General features: G+C 43.6%; 1 protein-coding gene across 1 annotated transcript in view; it reads left to right on the top strand.

The window, feature by feature from the left end:
- Nucleotides 1-19,913, top strand: part of LOC137372405 (protein unc-80 homolog) — a 500,647-nt gene that overhangs the window by 374,973 nt on the left and 105,761 nt on the right. The window contains exons 45-46 of the mRNA XM_068036292.1: nt 294-559; nt 16,533-16,667. Of these exons, the coding sequence (XP_067892393.1) occupies nt 294-559; nt 16,533-16,667 (401 nt within the window). The remainder of the gene's footprint in view (nt 1-293; nt 560-16,532; nt 16,668-19,913) is intronic.

Here is a 19,913-nt window from a genome sequence, read left to right on the forward strand (position 1 = left end):
GCACTATCGATTATATATAGGCTTTATTCAACATGTTTTTCTTTGATCGTGAACTATAGTTTTATTTTCTGTAAATCAAAATAATAATAGGCCTTTAAATGCCAATAGTTTAGGAATTCATTATTTTTAATTAAATTGATGGAGTAGTTTCTAGTTATGTTTCATGTACATCTAAATAGATTACATTCTTCACATTTTCTAGTTATAAATTAATTCAGAGGTTTGAAATTAAAATAGGAGTCTTTATGATGAGCTTCTGGACATCAAGGTGAAATCTTTCATTGTTTTGTCAGGTAAAGAACTATTTGGACTCGATACTCTTCAAAAGAGTATGTGGATCAAGCTATTGGAGGAGATGTTTCTGGGTATGCCCAGTGAATTCCCCTGGGGAGATGAAATCATGCTGTTCCTGAATGTGTTTAATGGGGCTTTGATTCTTCATCCAGAGGATAGTGCATTGCTTCGACAATATGCTGCTACAGCTATCAATACTGCAGTGCACTTCAACCATCTCTTTTCATTGAGCGGTTATCAGTGGATCCTTCCATCCATGCTTCAAGTAAGTTGATTTCAAAAAGTAATCAGTGTTCAGGTACCCTCCACTCTGAACAAAATAAATAATTGTTTGCAGTTAAATTATTCTTGATTAAAAATAGGTCATGGAAGTAAAACAACATCACAGCTGTATTGACTTTTATTCTTAAAATACTTGCAATCTTTCAGCTGTGGATTTGAGAATGAGATTTTGTTTGAAAGTCCTGATGAGATTTAACAGATCTGAGCCTAGATGTGTACAATTTAGCATACCTGGCTGCAGGTTCAGATCACCAGTCCCTTTTTTCCTCAGACCTCCAATGATTTCAAGAGAGTTGAATAAATACAAATCTTTCATGGAATTCATCACCTTTACTCTTAGAATGTGTTGCTGCAGCATAGAATTTAAATCATATGTCTTGAAACAAGTGGGTATATCGTCAACTAGCTGACAGGACATAAAACGCGTGCTGTGGATCTTCTGCCCTTGTGGAAGCTGCCTGATTTTATTTCCATTGAAACTCATGGACTTTTTCTGTAATGGTCATAGAGTCACTATGACACAGAAAGAAACCATTCGACCTATCAAGTCCGTGCCGCCTTTCGACTCACCAGGTCCATACCAGCTCTCTGTAGAGCAGTCCAGTCAGTCCCATTCCTCTGCTCTATCCCCTGCAAGTTTATTCCTGTCGATTGCCATCCAATTTCTTTTGAAATCATTGATCGTCTCCGCTTCCACCAACCTCGTAGGCACCAAGTTCAAGGTCATTGACACTTGGTGTGTAAAAAAGTTCTTGCTCACAACCCCTTGGATCACTTGCCCAAAACCTTAAATCTGTGTCTCCTAGTCCTTGTGCCATCAGCTAATGGGAACAGCTTTTCTTTGTCTACCTTATCTAAACCTGTCATAATCTTGTACACCTCTGTCAAATCCTTTGCTCCAAGGAAAACAACTCCAGCTTCTCCAACCTAACTTTGTAGCTAAAATCCCTCATGCCTGGAACCATTCTGGCAAACTCCTCTGCACCCTCTCAAGGACCTTCACAGCCTTCCTAAAGTGTGGTGGCCAGAAATGGATGCTGTACTCTAAGTGTGGCCTCACCAGATCTTTATAAAGTTTCTGCATAACTTCCCTGCTTTTGTACTGAATACCTCTATTTATGAAGCCCATGACTGATATGCTTTGCTAACTACTGTCTCAATATGTCCTGCCATCTTCAAATATCTCTGCACATGATCTCCCAGGTCCTTCTGTCCCTACACAGTCTTTAGAACTGTGCCATTAAGTCTATATTGCTTCTCCCTATTCCTCTGCCAAAATGCATCACCTCACACTTCTCTTTATTAAACTCGATCTGCCACTTGTCTGCCTGTACTCCTAGCTTATCTATGTCCTACTTTGTATCATCCTCACTGTTTGCCACACTTTCATGTTTGGTATGATCAGCAAATTTTGATATTTTACTCTGTATTCCAATATCCAAGTCATTTATATATATCAAAAAAGCAGTGGTCCTTGGGGAACACCACTATCTACCATCCTCCAATCTGAAAAACAACTATTTACCACGAGCTGCTCTGTTTCTGACCTTAAGGCAGTTTTTATCCAAGCTGGCACTGACCCTCCTATTCCATGAGCCTCAATTTTGTTAACCAGCCTTTTATTTATTTATTTATTTTTATTTAGAGATACAGCACTGAAACAGGCCCTTCGGTCCACCGAGTCTATGCTGACCAACAACCACCCATTTATACTAATCCTACGTTAATCCCATATTCCCTACCACATCCCCACCTTCCCTCAATTCTCCTACCACCTACCTACACTAGGGGCAATTTACAATGGTCAATTTATCTATCAACCTGCAAATCTTTGGCTGTGGGAGGAAACCGGAGCACCCGGCGGAAACCCACGCAGACACAGGGAGAACTTGCAAATTCCACACAGGCAGTACCCAGAACTGAACCCGGGTTGCTGGAGCTGTGAGGCTGCAGTGCTAACCACTGCACCACTGTGCCGCCCATGTGGTACTTCATCAAACGATTTCTTAAAATCCTTAGAGACAACATCCATTGCATTCCCTTCATCAACTGTCACTGTTACTTCATCAAAAAATTCAGTTAGGTTAGTCAAACACAATCTGCCTTCCACAAATTTCTGCTGGCTTCCTTAATTAACTCAAACTTCTCCCTGATTTGTTTCTAAAACCTAATGTGCATCATACTTTTTTTTTTGTTTATCCTATGCTCTTACTCCATCATCATCCAAAGAGCCCTTGCTTTGGTTCCCCTGCACTTCGTTCCTTGTTGGAATGTATCAAGCTTGTACCTAAAACATCTCTTCCTTAAAGACCACCCAATTTTCTGTTAGATTTTCCTGTCAAACTTTGGTTCATACATACCCAAGTGAGGTCATTTTGGGCAATGTAATGCAAAACATAACCAGTGTTGTCTGATATTGCAGCTACAGTCACTGCCTGAAACTCATTGCTTATCTGTCATCTGTTGCATCATGTGAGCCTGTGCGGGTCAGTGGTTCCACAATGCTAGTTTTACACTTGGGCGGCAAATTAAATGTCCAGACCAAACCTATTTTGCCCTCAGATAAATAAGTTATTTTCTGTCATCTCTCTTAACCCTTGTCATACTGCTTCTGCATTGGTTTTAACTGGAGGATTGAGACAACAGCAATGACTTGCATTTATATAGCATGCTTAACATAAAAAACAAGCCAAAGAAGGTGATATTAAAGGGGCGGCTGGGTGACCAAAAACCTGGTGAAAGAGGTTGGTTTTAAGGAGGAGATGGAGATCATGAAGCAGAGTAGATTAGGGAATGAGTTCCAGAGCATGGGGCCCAAATAACAATAAGCATGGCAGCCAGCGGTAGGGTCAAGGGGTTGAGGTTGCATAAGAAGCTGGTGTCAGAGCAATGTTGAGTTTGGGGAGGTGTTTGTAGGGCTAAAAAAGGTTACAGATTAAGAGAGTGTAAAGGTCATGAAGGTTTTTAACCGAAAGGTAAGAACTTTAAATTTGAAACATTTGAGGAACAAGCGCTAAAGTCGGTCAGCAAGGAAAGGGTGGTGGATGTGAGCGAGTATGGTGCTTCCTACTTTACACAAACATACCAACTACACGAGGAGGATAATAACTCAGTTAAGTGAGTTCTTTTATTTGAAGAGATGAAAGTATACACAACAATAACTGGGTGATAAATTAACACATCTGGTCTCTAGGGCTGCTCCTATCTTCTGCCTGATGATTACATGAGTATATACATCATATCCTGTCTGGTGATGAACAGCAGTTTTAGATACATCCCTTAAAGGTACACTACAATATCCCCCTTTTTCTAACTTAAAGTTGTATCTTTAAATAAACATCAAGAGAAAACTGTTATCTGTTTAAAAATATGATTATACAGAGTAATAATCTTATTAGTCCCTGAAGCGTAGCGATGGTTTGCTGATATGCCCAGACTTGGTCACTGTGAAGTTGGTTTGAGATCGCTGTATGTTCTCACAATCCTGGTTGTCTGTAGGAGTGTTGTGCTTGGATCATGCTTTAGATCATGCTTGACTTGTGATTGGGCTACTTGGTGTTTCTTGTTCTGGTACTGTCCTGATTTGGCATTGGTTTCTTTGCAAAGTCATGCTATTGGGTGTTCATACCTGATATGATCGTGGTTCTGGACAGATGTTAATGATTTCTGCTGGATTCCATTTTCCATCGGTTGGGTGTTGTATTCATACCTTTTGTCCAGTGTTTAATTTGGGTAACTCTTTGCCCGCATGCCAGTCATGTGCGTCCTTCATCGTATCTCGTACTCCTGGAAGTACTGACGAATAGTGACTGGGAAGGGTTGTTTGCACTTGTCTGTGGAACAATAATTCTGATGTGAAGGAATAACCCCTTAATCTTCCTAACCTTCATGCACACATATACATTCACTTACTAATGGTTAACCAGAGAAAACAGAGATATGGTCTTTACAAGAGTCTCTTAGGAATAAATAAATAACTGGGTTGTAACGTTTGGTTGTATTTTCCTGGATCAGTGAGGTGTCCCAGAGTCAATCAGTCAGATGCCACTAAATGTCTCTCCAGGTGAAATTAGTGAACCATCTATGCTGGGTAGACGTTCAAGGTAGCTTGTCTGCAGCAGGCATCACACAGATCTTTTAGCGACAAGTTGTAGCACAGGACTATTTAAATTTTTAAAGTAGCAGTCTAACAGTAGAAACTTTCTTGAGATTTCAGGAGCTTCCAAAAATACAAAAGTCACCAGGACTTACTCTTAGCAAAGGAGTCTTTTCCCCAGAGCATAGCAATTATAGAACTCACTCTTCAGGCAGGAATCTTTGAATGAAGGCAACAGCAACTTTGTACACCCGAAACAGACTTTCTTTCTCCAAAGCAGTGTTTCTCCACTCCCTCTTTTCTCTGGGTCTCTTCCTCTCTCTTCAGGCAAGTCAAAACCTCACCTTAAATGTAGCATGATTTCCCTTGAAATGCAGAGCTTATTTTTAGAGAGAATGGGCCTTTTTCTCTGGTCTCTCAGCAACTCACAGGTCCAGCCATTGTTCACAGCTGTCTTTTTCTGTCCTGTTTCACTGCCAAAATGGAACTAACAGGTTTTTCAATAGGTTTTGCTGTTGCTTGGATACTAATTGCCCTGTACTCTTCAAACACAAAATGTCAACATTCAATGCACAGAACGGTTTTTTTCTCTCTCCTCCGTCTTAAAGGCACACAGACTTTTTAGTTTTTAAAAAAAGCGCTTATGACACAATACTGCATTACCTTTGAAACTTTCAGTCCTGTCGAACCCATCCAAGTATAATAATGCCAGGTCAGCTACGGAGATGATAGGGTTGTCCTTGTGATCTGTTGACCTTGCCGTTGTCATGTCAATGCTATGAATGGTAACCAAGGTCAGGTCTCTGCATGCCAGTAGGCCTGCAATCGCTGGGCCTGTGGTGTCCATAATATAGAATATCTGGACTGACCATGGTGAGTTGTTGTAGCAACATTCAAGTGTGACGGATCCCAGGGATGAAATCTTCGAGACATTGGAGACTGTGAGCTTGGCAATGGTTGGTTGGCAGTGGTTGGTTTCCGCTTCTGTGCTTTGCAGTATGCGAAGTGGAAGAATGTTAGCACTTGCACCTGTATCGTTTTTTGTCCACAATGTATGTTTCCCAGGCTCCTTTGGGCATACAATGTGAATAGTGGCAAAGGCTTCGTATGATACAACAGTGTCAACACATTCCGTGATGTTGACTATATGGACTGCCTGCTCACTGCGTGCGCTAATGGTCTGGTCATCCTCATCATCCAAGCTTGCAATCTGGCTGGTCATTTCATGGATTTCCGCTTGTAATATCTGGTATGCTCCTTTTGTTTGCTGGTATGCTCTACCTGTCATGAATCTGACTGTGGCTTCTCCTGGTCTTGAGCCACCTGTTCTGGTTTTGGCTTCCTGTACTAGCACTTCCAGTGTTTTGTAATGCTACATGCCTTGCATATGTATGGAAAGCTGGACAATTTCTGGTATGAAACCGCACTGCCTGCATGCCCTATCAGGTTAGTTTGAATTAACTACCTTGCCACTGGTGGACATAGTGCACAGAGCCTGTAATCTCTTTCTACCCAGAAGGTTTGCTTCATGCTTGCATTCACTTTTGAGCAATGCTTCCAAACTGTAGCCCTTGGATTAGTCCAAAAGTTCCAATTGAAAGGTCTCGAGAAGGGTGGAAGCTATCTTGAGCTCAATAATTCAGTCAGCCAGCTCTGCCTCTGAAAATTCACAATCACGCCCCTTATCTCTGCAGCAGCTTGCAAACTGACCTATCATCTCCTTGGGTTGCCATCTGAATGACATAAATTTGAAACGGTGTATGCGGAAATTTAATTTAAATCTTAACTGGGCTTCCAGTGTAAACCATATTTTGCTTGGTATGCTCTACCTGTCATGCATCCGACCGTGGCTTCTCCTGGTCTTGAGCCATCTGTTCTGGTTTTGGCTTACAGCATTGGCGCTTCGAGTGCCCTCTGATGCTACATGCAGGAGCTTCAGTTATATCTGAGGTAGGAACAAACAATTAGGCCTGCATAGCTCTTCAGGATGTTACGCCAATGTGTTTTGTTGAATGATAATTTTCTTTGGTCCACTGACTGGAGATCTGAATTTATTGTCTTTTTTAAAGACATTTGAAAAAGAAAAGCTTAGGATGATCACCTAGTTAGCAACACTGTATCCGACACTGCAATGCTTGTGAGGAGGGAATCGAAATGTCTGCATTTCCCATCAAGTACCAAGACTGAGGAAGTTTAAAGGAACTACCTGTTCTCTCAGCAAGCAAAGAAATACTACTAACTGTCATGTTTGAATGACTGAGTGATTGTCATGTGACAAACCCCTCCCCATCTGTAGTTTTAAGCTGGTGTTTTTCTCTACAGAAGAGAAGCAACTGGACTCTGACATGAGCAGACCCTAAGTGGGGGTCTCTCTCTCTCTCTCCCCATTCTAGCTTGAAAGCTTTCAAATTCTGCCTGGTGACTGACCATCTTGTATACTCCGGCTACAATCAAAAACCCCATTGGAAGAAACCATTCGAATCGCTATCTCCAAGAGACTCACCAAACCACCATCTATCTACCTCTTCAAACTAAGAGCTTCAGAACCATGGAATTCAGCTAGAAGGTAGCCACATCACCAAACCCCACAGACTGTATACCTTTTATATGGACTCTAACTCAACCAATCTACCTTTCCCATTCTATCACCTATTTGTGTGTGTAAGCCTCCAGTGTGTGTGTGTGAGTGATAGTTGGCACATTGTTTATTATTCTGTTAGTTCGGTTTAGGTACAATAAAGTTAACCTCTTTCTTTATTAACTCAAGAAAACCTGTCTGATTGGTTCTTGTTCTGATCATAACAAGGAAGTAATCAAACACCTACTGAGCTGGCCAGGACGTCCACTTTAAGAAAGAATTAAACTTGTTGTGGTCAAACAAGGAGAGGGAAAAGAGGGAGGCCCTTCGACCCCTCCTCACTTGACCATAACATAAATACGGGGGCTGGTCTGGGATAAAAACAAAAAAAAACAGGAAATTGGAAGCGGGAAACCAAATTGATACCGAGCAATAATTTTTAAAAACTTCAACACAGGTTTACTTGTGGTTTTCAGTGCTACAGTACTAAAATGTCCACATTCGAGGCTAGTACCTTCCTAGAACAGAGTAAAGTAACTTGGGCCAGGTTAAAAGCCCTATTTGTTGAAGAGTTGAGGAATGTAGCTGGGCAGTTAGAGATTACTATCCATCCAAAAGCTAGGAAGCCTGAAATCCCAAAACTTGTGGCCAACCATTTTAAAATTGACACTGAAGAACTGGTGACAGGCACAGAATCTGAAACAGACAAAGTAAGATTAGTTAAGGTACAACGAGAACAGAGGAGATTAGAATTAGAATTCCAGAATGAGAAAGAGCAGAGAGAGTTTCAGGAAAGGGAGAAAGAAAAAGCTTTTCAGTAAAGGGAAAAGGAAAGTGCTTTTCAGAGAGAGAAAGAGGAGACAGAATTCCAGGAAAGGGTAAAAGAAAGAGCTTTCCAAAGGGATTTAAAGCAGCTTGAAGTAACTGGGGGAAGACCCAATACAACCAGTGAAGGCAGCGCTAGTGAGGGAGTTACCCCTAGCTCAGGATTGGGTGCTAAGCTCTTAAAGTTCTCCCAGTTGATACCAAAGAAGATGAAGCAGTGGAATGTATCATAGGAGTAAAGAGAGAAGGGAAAAAACAAGGTATTGTTAATCCACCGGCAGAGTTCAAGGTGATGGTGAGGGTGGGGAGATGGGTCAGGAAAGAGCTTGGGAGTTTAGTTCCCAGTGGGCAAGCTGGGCAAGAAGATTGGGGAGAAAGGAGGATAGGGCAGTTGGGTTTGCTGTGACAGGTGCCTTCCAAAAATGCTTAAAGAGGGAAGCTGTGTGTTTATTTAAGGGGCATTTAAGCCTGGGATGGTGGCGAGATGGTAAGAAGGCAAAGGAGTACTGATTAATTGATGTAGTGATTGAATGCAAGGAAGTACGTCAGATGGGGGAAATGACAGGTGGCATGACTGCTTTGACAGGAAGGGAGGGGAAAGAAGAGAAGTGCCCAAAATGGGCCAAGAGGTTATAAAAAGGAGATAGACATATTGGGCTTGGGCCAAGAGGAAAAAAAGATAAATGTATTGGGCCTGGACTGGTGTGGTAGCCAAATTGCACATCTGAATGCAAAGAGGAGGACGGTGTTTATGATAGAAATGAGAAGAGATGAGTCTTGGTCAAAAACAGAGTACCCTTTCCTTACTCCAGCTGCCTTATATGGAGCAAACATTGTTATACCAGATACTTTAATGTTACAATAAATGTTACAATATCAAATTAAACAAATGTCAGGCACAGCTGTTAAATGCATTGGGTCAACAACCTCACCAAACACGATAGTGTTGCACAAAGCAAGGAATGTAAATTGTTCTTTTTTAATGAGTCTTCTGCTGTCTCTGATCTTTCAGCACATTCTTCCCTCTGTACTCCAATAAGAATCAGAGTCATCCTCTGTTTTAATGGCTGGAATTTTACTTTGGGTGAGAGGCCCCGCACACTGGCCAAAAAGTCGGGGGCAAGCCCACCTCTGCCGGGCCTGGGAGTCACGCCAGGAATTTTCGTGGCCCAGGCCCTTAATTGGACTTGGGCGGGACTTCCACGTCTCTGAGGCAGGAAGTCCCGCCTCCAAGGTCTGCCAGACAATAAGCGGGCCGGCAACTCTCAGTCCCAGCCGTGCCCCTGGAAGCGGAGGCTGCTGCTGGGACTGCATCCAGCTAGAACAGGATCATGGACGGAGGCCCTGGAAGTCAGCTAAGTATTTGGGGCCTCACCGGGGACAATTGGCCAGGGGGTCAGTTGGGAGGGGCGAGGACTTTATTTCAGTGGGGGCGGTTGGGGCTTCGGTGGGGGCGGGTCCATCTGTGAGGCACAGAGTGCCCGATCAGGAGGGCCCCCACAAGCCAAAAAAAAAGGCTGGCAGGTTTTACCTGAATGATTCTAAACAGTGTACCTTGACTATTTTAGTGACATGCTGGCAATAACCAGTATGCCATACAATATCCCTTGTATGAGCATAAAATTGATGACAGTTTTTAGTAAAATTGAAAATGCTCAGATATCTAAACCTGATGTCTCCAAAGTTTTGTACAGTCTTTGTTTTTATTCCAAGTTATCTTGTGATTTTTATAACAAAAGCAATTTTATATATATACACACACACGTCTAGCTATACTATAGTACCACCCATTTCCACGAGAGGCTGTGGAAAACTTGACAATTTATTGTAATTTGGTATTTTTCTAATGGTAATTAATTACTTCTGTCTACTCTTCACTTGTTCCCTGCAGTACATCACATCTTCTGAAACTATTTGTTCCATTCTCTCTACTACCCTTAGCAGGCCCTGGAGGTAATTGAGCAATGAGATATTAGAATTTTTTAGCGATACAGCACTGAAACAGGCCCTTCGGCCCACCGAGTCTGTGCCGACCATTAACCACCCATTTATACTAATCCTACACTAATCCCATATTCCTACTACATCCACACCTGTCCCTATATTCCCCTACCACCTACCTATACTAGGGGCAATTTATAATGGCCAATTTACCTATCAACCTGCAAGTCTTTTGGCTGTGGGAGGAAACCGGAGCACCCGGAGGAAACCCACGCAGACATAGGGAGAACTTGCAAACTCCACACAGGCAGTACCCAGAATTGAACCCGGGTCGCTGAAGCTGTGAGGCTGCGGTGCTAACCACTGCGCCACTGTGCCGAAGGATCAACTGTGAGGAATGAGTGAATAAGCAAATGATTTTCTGCCTTGAAATGACATAACTCAGAGGGTATCTTATAGAAATGTATTAGATAATTAAGGAAACAGAGAAAATAAACCCAGTTTTGGCTATACCAGTGCAGCAGGATAAGACCATACAGGTTCAAAGCTATGAAGGACAGGTTTAGCATAGAAATATTTCTTTACACAGAGGGGTGATTAGTTGTTGGAATGGGTTTCTAGGAATGGTGGTTGAGGCCAGAGCACAAAACTCATTTAAGATGTAGCTAAATGTTAAATTGGTAGTAAGGTAGGATTGATCATTTGGAAGAATTTAATCAAATGGCTTGAAGGGCCTTCCTTGTTCAAACCTATCCTGTGACCTGCATCTGGCCTTTTGTACACTTTCACTGTCTAATCTTGAGGTATACTCATCCTTAATAACCAAATACATAAAATTGGAAGTTTTTTTTGTTTTATACAGAAATTAATTGAGCAATGCTAAGTGTCGAGGACATTTTTATTTATGTAAAAGTACTGTGTATTTTTAAAAAACAGCAAGACAGAAAAACTAGCAATTGAAGTAAAATAGTTATTATGCTAACTCAGCTTTGCAATAGAAAGAACTTGCATTTACACAGCGCCTTACAGAACCTCATGACATCCCAAATGAAGTACTTTGGAAGTGTAATTTAAGAACCTTGCCAGCCAATTTGCACACAGTAAGGTCCCACAAACAACAATGTGATTACGATCAGATAGTCTGTTTTAGTGATGTTGGTTGATAAGCTGTCTACTGCCCTGTTTAAAATTCAACTGCTAAACATAATTAAGAAGTAATGTAACCTTTAAAAGAAGTAATGTAACAACACAAGGACAGGAAGAGTTCTGAAAACTACACAATGTGGCAAAGAATGGTCAATGAATATGAAGACGTCAATGCCAATTTTGTCCCGGAGATAGATTGTTGGTCACGGAAAGGAGGAGGGGGCCTACAGTGAATCAAGGAGAGGGGGAACCAAGAAGTGTCGTCCGGAGGTTGACAGCATGCCAATTAAAACCTGATGAGAAGGAACCCTGAAGATCGGGTGGTAGTAGGGGTGCTGGAAGCCTTTCCAAAAGCTTTCGGAATGTTTCGCATACTAGTGTGATAATCCTCTATAATCATCCCCATCTTTAACTTTCATACAACCTTCCTCTACCAGCACTGCATCACTCCTAGATCTATCGGTGTTTGGACTTGAATTTGTGAATATTCTGAAAATAATCTTGGATAGGAGAGTTGGGTGCTATTTGTATTTGGCATTCAGATAGCAATAAAAACAGTTCTAAACCATGTAAAGTTGACTTACACCTGAAGAAAGCTTGTGTGTCAGGTAGATGCTTTTATTTAGGCTTCTCAGAAGTTTGATTTGAAGATTCTTAAACATTGTGATGGATTTCCATATTTAGCAGCACACCACAGCTGAACAAAAAAAGTTTAGGAAAACGCCTATCTCCCTGGACCTGTATATTTTAATCTAACATATTGTGGTACTAGCATGTTTTCCAGCTTTTATTAATGTCAAAAATGCTTCATTCTGAACAGTACAGAAAACAAGACCAAGGGACAGGAACAAAAAAAAGACATAATTATGCAAACATTGGGGATAGCTTTATTATTGCAATATTAATGCTAAACTATATTAAGCAGGTAAAGCATTTTACCAAATTATTCCTTCTGTCTACACTCTTCCCTCATTATCTGCTGTCCAAGGCCCAACCATCTTCAGCAGCTTCATCAATGACCTCACTTGAGCGCAATAAAATTACAGGGCTATGAGGATTGAGCCAGGGAATGGGATTGATTGGATTGCTCTGCAAAGAGTTGGCATGGACTTAATGGGCCAAATGGCCTCCTTCTGTGCTATTATGACTCTATGACTTTCCTTCCATCATAGGCTCAGAAGTGGGGATGTTCACTGATGATTTCACAATGTTCAGTCCAATTCAAAACTCCTCAGAAAATGAAGCTGTCCATGCCTGCATGCAGCAAGAATGGACAACATTCAGGCTTGGGCTGATAAGTGGCAAGTAACATTCGCATCACACAAGTACAAAGCAATGAACAACTCCAAAAAGAGAGACTCTAACTGTCTCCCCTTTACATTCAATGGGATTACCATCACTGAATCCCCCACCATCAAGATCTGTGGGGGTTAGCATTGATTAGAAACTTAACAGGACCAACCAAATAAATAGCATGGCCATAAGAGCAGGTCTGAGGCTGGAAATTCTGCGGAAAGTAACACCTCTTTACTCCCCAGTGTCTGTCCACCACCTACAAGGCACAAGTCAGGAGTGTGATGGAATACCTGTCACTTGCCTGGATGAGTGCAACTCTAACACTCAAGAAACTTGACACCATTGAGGACAAATCAGCCCACTTGATTGGCACCCCATCCACCACCTGAAGCATTCACTCCCCCCCAGCACCAATGCACTGTGGCAGCAATCTGTACCATCCACAAGATGTACTGCAGCAACTCGCCAAGGCTCCTTCAACAGAACCTTCTAAACCGGCATCCTCTACCACTTAGAAGAACAAGGACAGCAGATGCTTGGGGAGACCACCACCGCCAAGTTCCTGTCCAAACCACACAGCCGTCTAACTTGGAAATATAGCACCATTCCCTCACTGTCACTGGGTCAAAATCCTGGAACGTCCTCCCTAACAGCACTGTGGGTGTACCGACACGACAAGCACTGCAGTAGTTCAAGAAGGCTGTTTGGCACCACCTTCTCAAGGGCAAATAGGGTTGTTAATAAATGCTGGCCTTGCCAGTGATGCCCACATCCCATGAACGAATTTAAAAAACATACTTTCCCTTGGAGATGGAAATGATTCCACCTAACTCAGCATCACTCCCTCCCATTGTCTCTCCCACATTCTGTCTGCCCTATTTTACTTCCTAACTTTCATCACTCAATTCCATCTATTCTAATTTTGCTTTTCCTTTTTTTTTTATTCTGTTGTTTTTTTTCTGCCTCCCAGTTCCAACCATTTATTTTGTAGCTGGGATCAACTCTAATGAAAATGTGTTGCAGTGACATCATAGATGGACTGGCAGAGACTGGGCTGCATTGAGGGCGGTCTCAGTGACAACATTCTCCCTGGAGTACAGTTCTAGGTAGTGCTCAACCCAGCGGTCTATTTGCTTGCGTTGGTCAGTGATTGTGTCCCCTGATTTAGATTTGAGGGGGGCGACCTTCTTGATGGTTGGCCCAAAAGCTCTCTTAATGCCATCATACATTCCTCTGATGTTTCCGGTGTCTGAGGCCAGCTGAATATGACTGCATAGGTGTTGCCAGTAGTCATTTGCGCAGCGCCTGGCTGTTCTTTGTGCAGCGCTTCTGGCTGTTTTAAGTGCTACGGATGTTAACTCGCTGGCGGCTTTTTTGTAATTCAGCAGTGCAAGGCGCTTAGCGGCTATGACAGGTTCCAGCTCTTCAAAATGAGATTGAAACCAGTCTGCATTCCGCTTCACACGTTTGTCATAGGTGGGTTGAGCACTACCTAGAACTGTACTCCAGGGAGAATGTTATCACTGAGACCGCCCTCAATGCAGCCCAGTCTCTGCCAGTCATGGATGAGCTGGACGTACAGCCAACAAAATCGGAACTCAGTGATGCCATTGATTCTCTAGCCAGCAGAAAAGCCCCTGGGAAGGACAGCATTACCCCTGAAATAATCAAGAGTGCTAAGCCTGCCATTCTCTCAGCACTCGACGAACTGCTTTGCCTGTGCTGGGACGAGAGAGCAGTACCACAGGACACGCGCGATGTCAATATCATCACCCTCTATAAAAACAAAGGTGACCGCGGTGACTGCAACAACTACCGTGGAATCTCCTTGCTCAGCATAGTGGGGAAAGTCTTTGCTCGAGTCACTTTAAACAGGCTCCAGAAGCTGGCTGAGCGTGTCTACCCTGAGGCACAGTGTGGCTTTCGAGCAGAGAGATCGACCATTGACATGCTGTTCTCCCTTCGCCAGCTACAGGAGAAATGCCGCGAACAACAGATGTTCCTCTACATTGCTTTCATTGATCTCACCAAAGCCTTTGACCTCGTCAACAGACGTGGTCTCTTCAGAGTACTAGAAAAGATCGGATGTCCACCAAAGCTACTGAGTATCATCACCTCATTCCATGACAATATGAAAGGCACAATTCAGCATAGCGGCGCCTCATCAGACTCCTTTCCTATCCTGAGTGGCGTGAAACAGGGCTGTGTTCTCGCACCTACATTGTTTGGGATTTTCTTCTCCCTGCTGCTCTCGCACGTGTTCAAGTCTTCAGAAGAAGGAATTTTCCTCCACACAAGATCAGGTGGCAGGCTGTTCAACCTTGCCCGTCTAAGAGCGAAGACCAAAGTACGGAAAGTCCTCATCAGGCAACTCCTCTTTGTTGACGATGCTGCATTAACATCTCACACTGAAGAGTGTCTGCAGAGTCTCATCGACAGGTTTGCGGCTGCCTGCAATGAATTTGGCCTAACCATCAGCCTCAAGAAAACGAACATCATGGGACAGGACGTCAGAAATGCTCCATCTATCAATATCGGCGACCACGCTCTGGAAGTGGTTCAACAGTTCACCTACCTAGGCTCAACTATCACCAGTAACCTGTCTCTCGATTCAAAAATCAACAAGCACATGGGAAAGGCTTCCACTGCTATGTCCAGACTGGCCAAGAGAGTGTGGGAAAATGGCGCATTGACACGGAACACAAAGGTCCGAGTGTATCCACAAACCACTGACCACCTCCAGGCGCTTACCCATTGTCTCCCGAGACAAGGAGGCCTAAGAAGAAGAAGAAAAGAAGAAGACATCATAGATAACAATTTGGTCAATTTTGTTCTGTCAGAAATTGAGACAATTCAGCAGGGCTTACAGTCGGCTTTGCCAAAACATGTCCACTTGTCCTTTTGAGTGTTACAGTGGTATTTCTGCACTATGCCCAAAAATAAAAACAGATTAGCCTGTTCTTCGTCCTATGTTATGACAATGTTTGTTAATCCTGTTCTTCGGTCTCCTGTTCTGTGCAGAAGGAAGTACTTTAAACACTAATAAAGGCTGGTAAACATGTCTGTTTCTTACAAAGACAATTTTGGTCCTTTGGTGTCAACCATGGCTTAGTTAGTAGCACTCTTGCTTTTGCAGATTCAAGTCCCACCCCAGAAATCTGAGCACAAAAATCTATGTTGATACTGCAATGCGGTACTGAAAAGGTGCTGCGCTCTCAGAGGCACCATCTTTTCTGTGACAGTGGCGCAGTGGTTAGCACTGCAGCCTCACACCTCCAGCGACCTGGGTTCAATTCTGGGTACTGCCTGTGTGGAGTTTGCAAGTTCTCCCTGTGTCTGCGTGGGTTTCCTCCGGGTACTCCGGTTTCCTCCCACATGCCAAAGACTTGCAGGTTTATAGGTAAATTGGCCATTATAAATTGCCCCTAGTATAGGTAGGTGGTAGGGAAATATAGGGACAGGTGGGGATGTGGTAGGAATATGGAATTAGTGTAGGATTAGTATAAATGGGTGGTTGATGGTCGGCACAGACTCGGTGGGCTGAAGGGCCTGTTTCAGTGCTGTATCTCTAAAACTAAAACAAGACCCTGTCAGCTGTCTAAGCTGGATACTCTCAAGTGACCAAGAGCAAGGGAGTTATCCCAGTGCCCTGGTCAATATTTATCGCTCAATTAACATCAATTTAAAAAAACATTATCTGTTTGTGGGAGCTTGCTGTGCTCAAATTGGCTTGTGTGTTTCCTGCATTACAACAGTGACTAAAATTCAAATATACTTCATTAGCTGTAAAGTGCTTTGGGACATCTTGGAGTCATGAAAGGCCCTATATAAATGTAAGTCTGTCTTTCTTTCTGAAATTGTCTAAAGGATAAAAAAGAGCCTGAGAGACAGAAATTATCTTTCCTTCCCATAATCATGAATGGGAACTGAAATAAAATAATTGAACATGTAATAAGATCTATTCTTACTATGCTGTTCAAATCTTCCAGACCAATATGAATTAATCATATAGACTATATAAAATATTTGCTTTTCACTTGTATTTACATTGTGTTACATTTTTTCCTCTGACAGGTCTATGCTGACTATGAAAGCAATCCATTGCTACGCCAGGCAATTGAGTTTGCGTGTCGACAGTTCTATATTTTGCATCGGAAGCCTTTTATACTCCAGTTATTTGCGAGTGCAGCACCATTGCTGGAGTTCTCAGTAAGCAAACCAAAATCACTTTGCGTTTCATCCCTCTCCCTTCCCCCCCAGCATTAATTTAAAAATTGTGAGGGCAAAGTATTGCAGTTCTATTTTTGAAAGACTTTACATATTATCCCAGATGATTACTATCAAAATACTTTATCCAACTGCAATATAGTATTAATGCTAGAAAATGTAATGTTGAAGTCCAACAGAATAATAATTAGAACGTTTGCTTCTCACCATTTGATAATGGGCTTGTGTCCCAGTGCTGACTAATATCTGCCAGCTATACCAGTGATGAGTTTTGTTCATGCTTAAAACAGGCTGCTGACTAGACCTCAGGCAGAATTTTTATTAGTTCACGAGGGTGGGAAAGGTGCAGGTCATCATTTAAACATATCCCTTGGGTTGGCATGCCAGTTTTGCTCTGAGTTCAAAACGCAGTGTCGGGAGCGGGAAGATGCAACCTCCCCACTCTATGTAGAAGGCCACGTAAGTCCATTAATGAGCTTATTGTCAGCTCATTAAAAGATCAGTTTGCTATTTTCTTTCTAAGGTGTGGGTTTGATGCATCGTCAGAGCCACAGCAGGCAGGAGGAGGCGGTGACACAGCAGGGAGGGAGCTGAAACAAGGGGACAGAAGCAGAAGGCAGCATTGAAAAGGGAAGGCTCATATAAGGCCCTCATTCACAGGCAAACATTTATGTTCAGTGAGAAGAATTATCTTTCACATCTCTACACTCTTGACAAACACATTTTGGGCGGCCGGGATTGTGATGGTAGTGAGGGGTGGTGGCTGGGTGATGATGGATCCTTCTACTAATGGGACTCATGGGCTCTTCAGAGGGTTGGGGGTGGGGGTTTCAGGAAGACTGCACATTCCATTGCCAATAAAGGAAGGGCATTAGAGGAAATGGGATTAAGCTTCTCCAAGTATACTCCGACTAGTGATAAGGAGCAGCATTTGCTGGAGCAGAAGCAGACCCCAGGTCAACGTGGGTGAAGGAGTTAGGAAGGAGGGGCAGAAAGGCTCCAGATCGTTCACCTCACACAAGCTTCACCAGCACACTCCATCGCTGTGCTTCCCCTCACTTCCCATTTTCCTGTGTTTCGCCAACATGAAATGGAAACACACAAATCAGCCTCAGTGCAGCAACTTTCCCAGTGCTTTATCACTTAATATTTCACTATTATTTATATCAGAAACACCCAGGCGGTAGCGTAGTGGTATTGTCACTGGACTAGTAACCCAGAGACCCAGGGTATTGCTCTGGGGACATGGGTTCAAATCCCACCACAGCAGAAGGTGGAATTTGAATTCAATTAATAAATCTGGAATTAAAAAGCTAGTCTAACGATGGCCATGAAGTCATTGTCGATTGTTGTAAAAACCCATCTGGTTCACTAATGTCCTTTAGGGAAGGAAATCTGCTGTCCTTACCTAGTCTGGCCTACATGTGACTCCAGACCCACAGCAATGTGGTTGACTCTTACATGCCCTCTGAAATGGCCGAGCAAGCCACTCAGTTGTTTCAAACCGCTACGAAGTCAATAAAAAGGAATGAAACCTGACGGACCACCTGGCATCGACCAGAAACGACAATGGCAAATCCAGCCCTGTCGACCCTGCAAAACCCTCCTTACTAACATCTGGGGGCTTGTGCCAAAGTTGGGAGAGCTGTCCCACAGACCAGTCAAGCAACAGCCTGACATGGTCATACTCACAGAATCATACCTGACAATGTCCCAGACACTGCCATCACCATCCCTGGGTATGTCCTGTCCCACCGGCAGGACAGACCCACCAGAGGTGGTGGCATAGTGGGAGGGAGTTGCCCTGGGAGTCCTCAACATCGACTCTGGACCCCACTAAGTCTCATGGCATCAGATCAAACATGGACAAGGAAACCTCCTGCTGATTACCACCTACTGCCCTCCCTCAGCTGATGAGTCAGTACTCCTCCATGTTGATCAGCACTTGGAGGAAGCACTGAGGGTGGCGAGGGCACAAAATGTACTCTGGGTGGGGGACTTCAATTTCCATCACCAAGAGTAGCTCGGTAGCACCACTACTGACCGAGCTGGCCGAGTCCTAAAGGACATATCTGCTAGACTGGGTCTGCGGCAGGTGGTGAGGGAACCAACAAGAGGGGAAAACATACTTGACCTCGTCCTCACCAATCTGCCTGCCGCAGATGCATCTGTCCATGACAGTATTGGTAGGAGTGACCACCGCACAGTCGTTGTGGAGACGAAGTCCCACCTTCACATTGAGGATACCCTCCGTCGTGTTGTGTGGCATTACCACCGTGCTAAATGGGATAGATTTTAAACAGATCTAGCAGTGCAAAACTGGGCATCCATGAGGCGCTGGGGGCCATCAGCAGCAGCAGAATTGTACTCAACCACAATCTGTAACCTCATGGCCTGGCATATCCCCCACTCTACCATTACCATCAAGCCAGGAGACCAACCCTGGTTCAATGAAGAGTGGAGGAGGGCATGCCAGGAGCAGCACCAGGCATACCTCAAAATGAGGTGTCAACCTGGTGAAGCTAGAACACAGGACTATCTGTGTGCCAAACTGCGTAAGCAGCATGCGATAGACAGAGCTAAGCGATTCCATAACCAACGGATTGGATCTAAGCTCTGCAGTCCTGCCACATCCAGTCGTGAATGGTGGTGGACAATTAAACAACTAACTGGAGGAGGTGGCTGCACAAATATCTCCATCCTCAATGATGGGGGAACCCAGCACATCAGTGCGAAAGATAAGGCTGAAGCATTTGCAACAATCTTCAGCCAGAAGTGCCGAGTTGATGATCCATCTCAGCCTCCTCCTGAAGTCCCCAGCATCACAGATGCCAGACTTCAGCCAATTCAATTCACTCCGCGTGATATCAAAAAACGACTGAAGGCACTGGATACTGCAAAGGCTATGGGCCCTGACAATATTTCGGCAATAGTACTGAAGACCTGTGCTCCAGAACTTGCCGCGCCCCGAGCCAAGCTGTTCCAGTACAGCTACTACACTGGCATCTACCCTGCAATGTGGAAAATTGCCCAGGTGTGTCCTGTACACAAAAAGCAGGACATGTCCAACCCGGCCAATTACCGCCCCATCAGCCAACTCTCAATCATCAGTAAAGTGATGGAAGGTGTCATCAACAGTGCTATCAAGCGGCACTTGCTTAGCTATAACCTGCTCAGTGACGCTCAGTTTGGGTTCTGCCAGGGCCACTCAGCTCCTGACCTCATTCC

Source organism: Heterodontus francisci, chromosome 7, assembly GCF_036365525.1.
Source record: "Heterodontus francisci isolate sHetFra1 chromosome 7, sHetFra1.hap1, whole genome shotgun sequence".
NCBI classification, from domain to species: Eukaryota; Metazoa; Chordata; class Chondrichthyes; order Heterodontiformes; family Heterodontidae; genus Heterodontus; species Heterodontus francisci.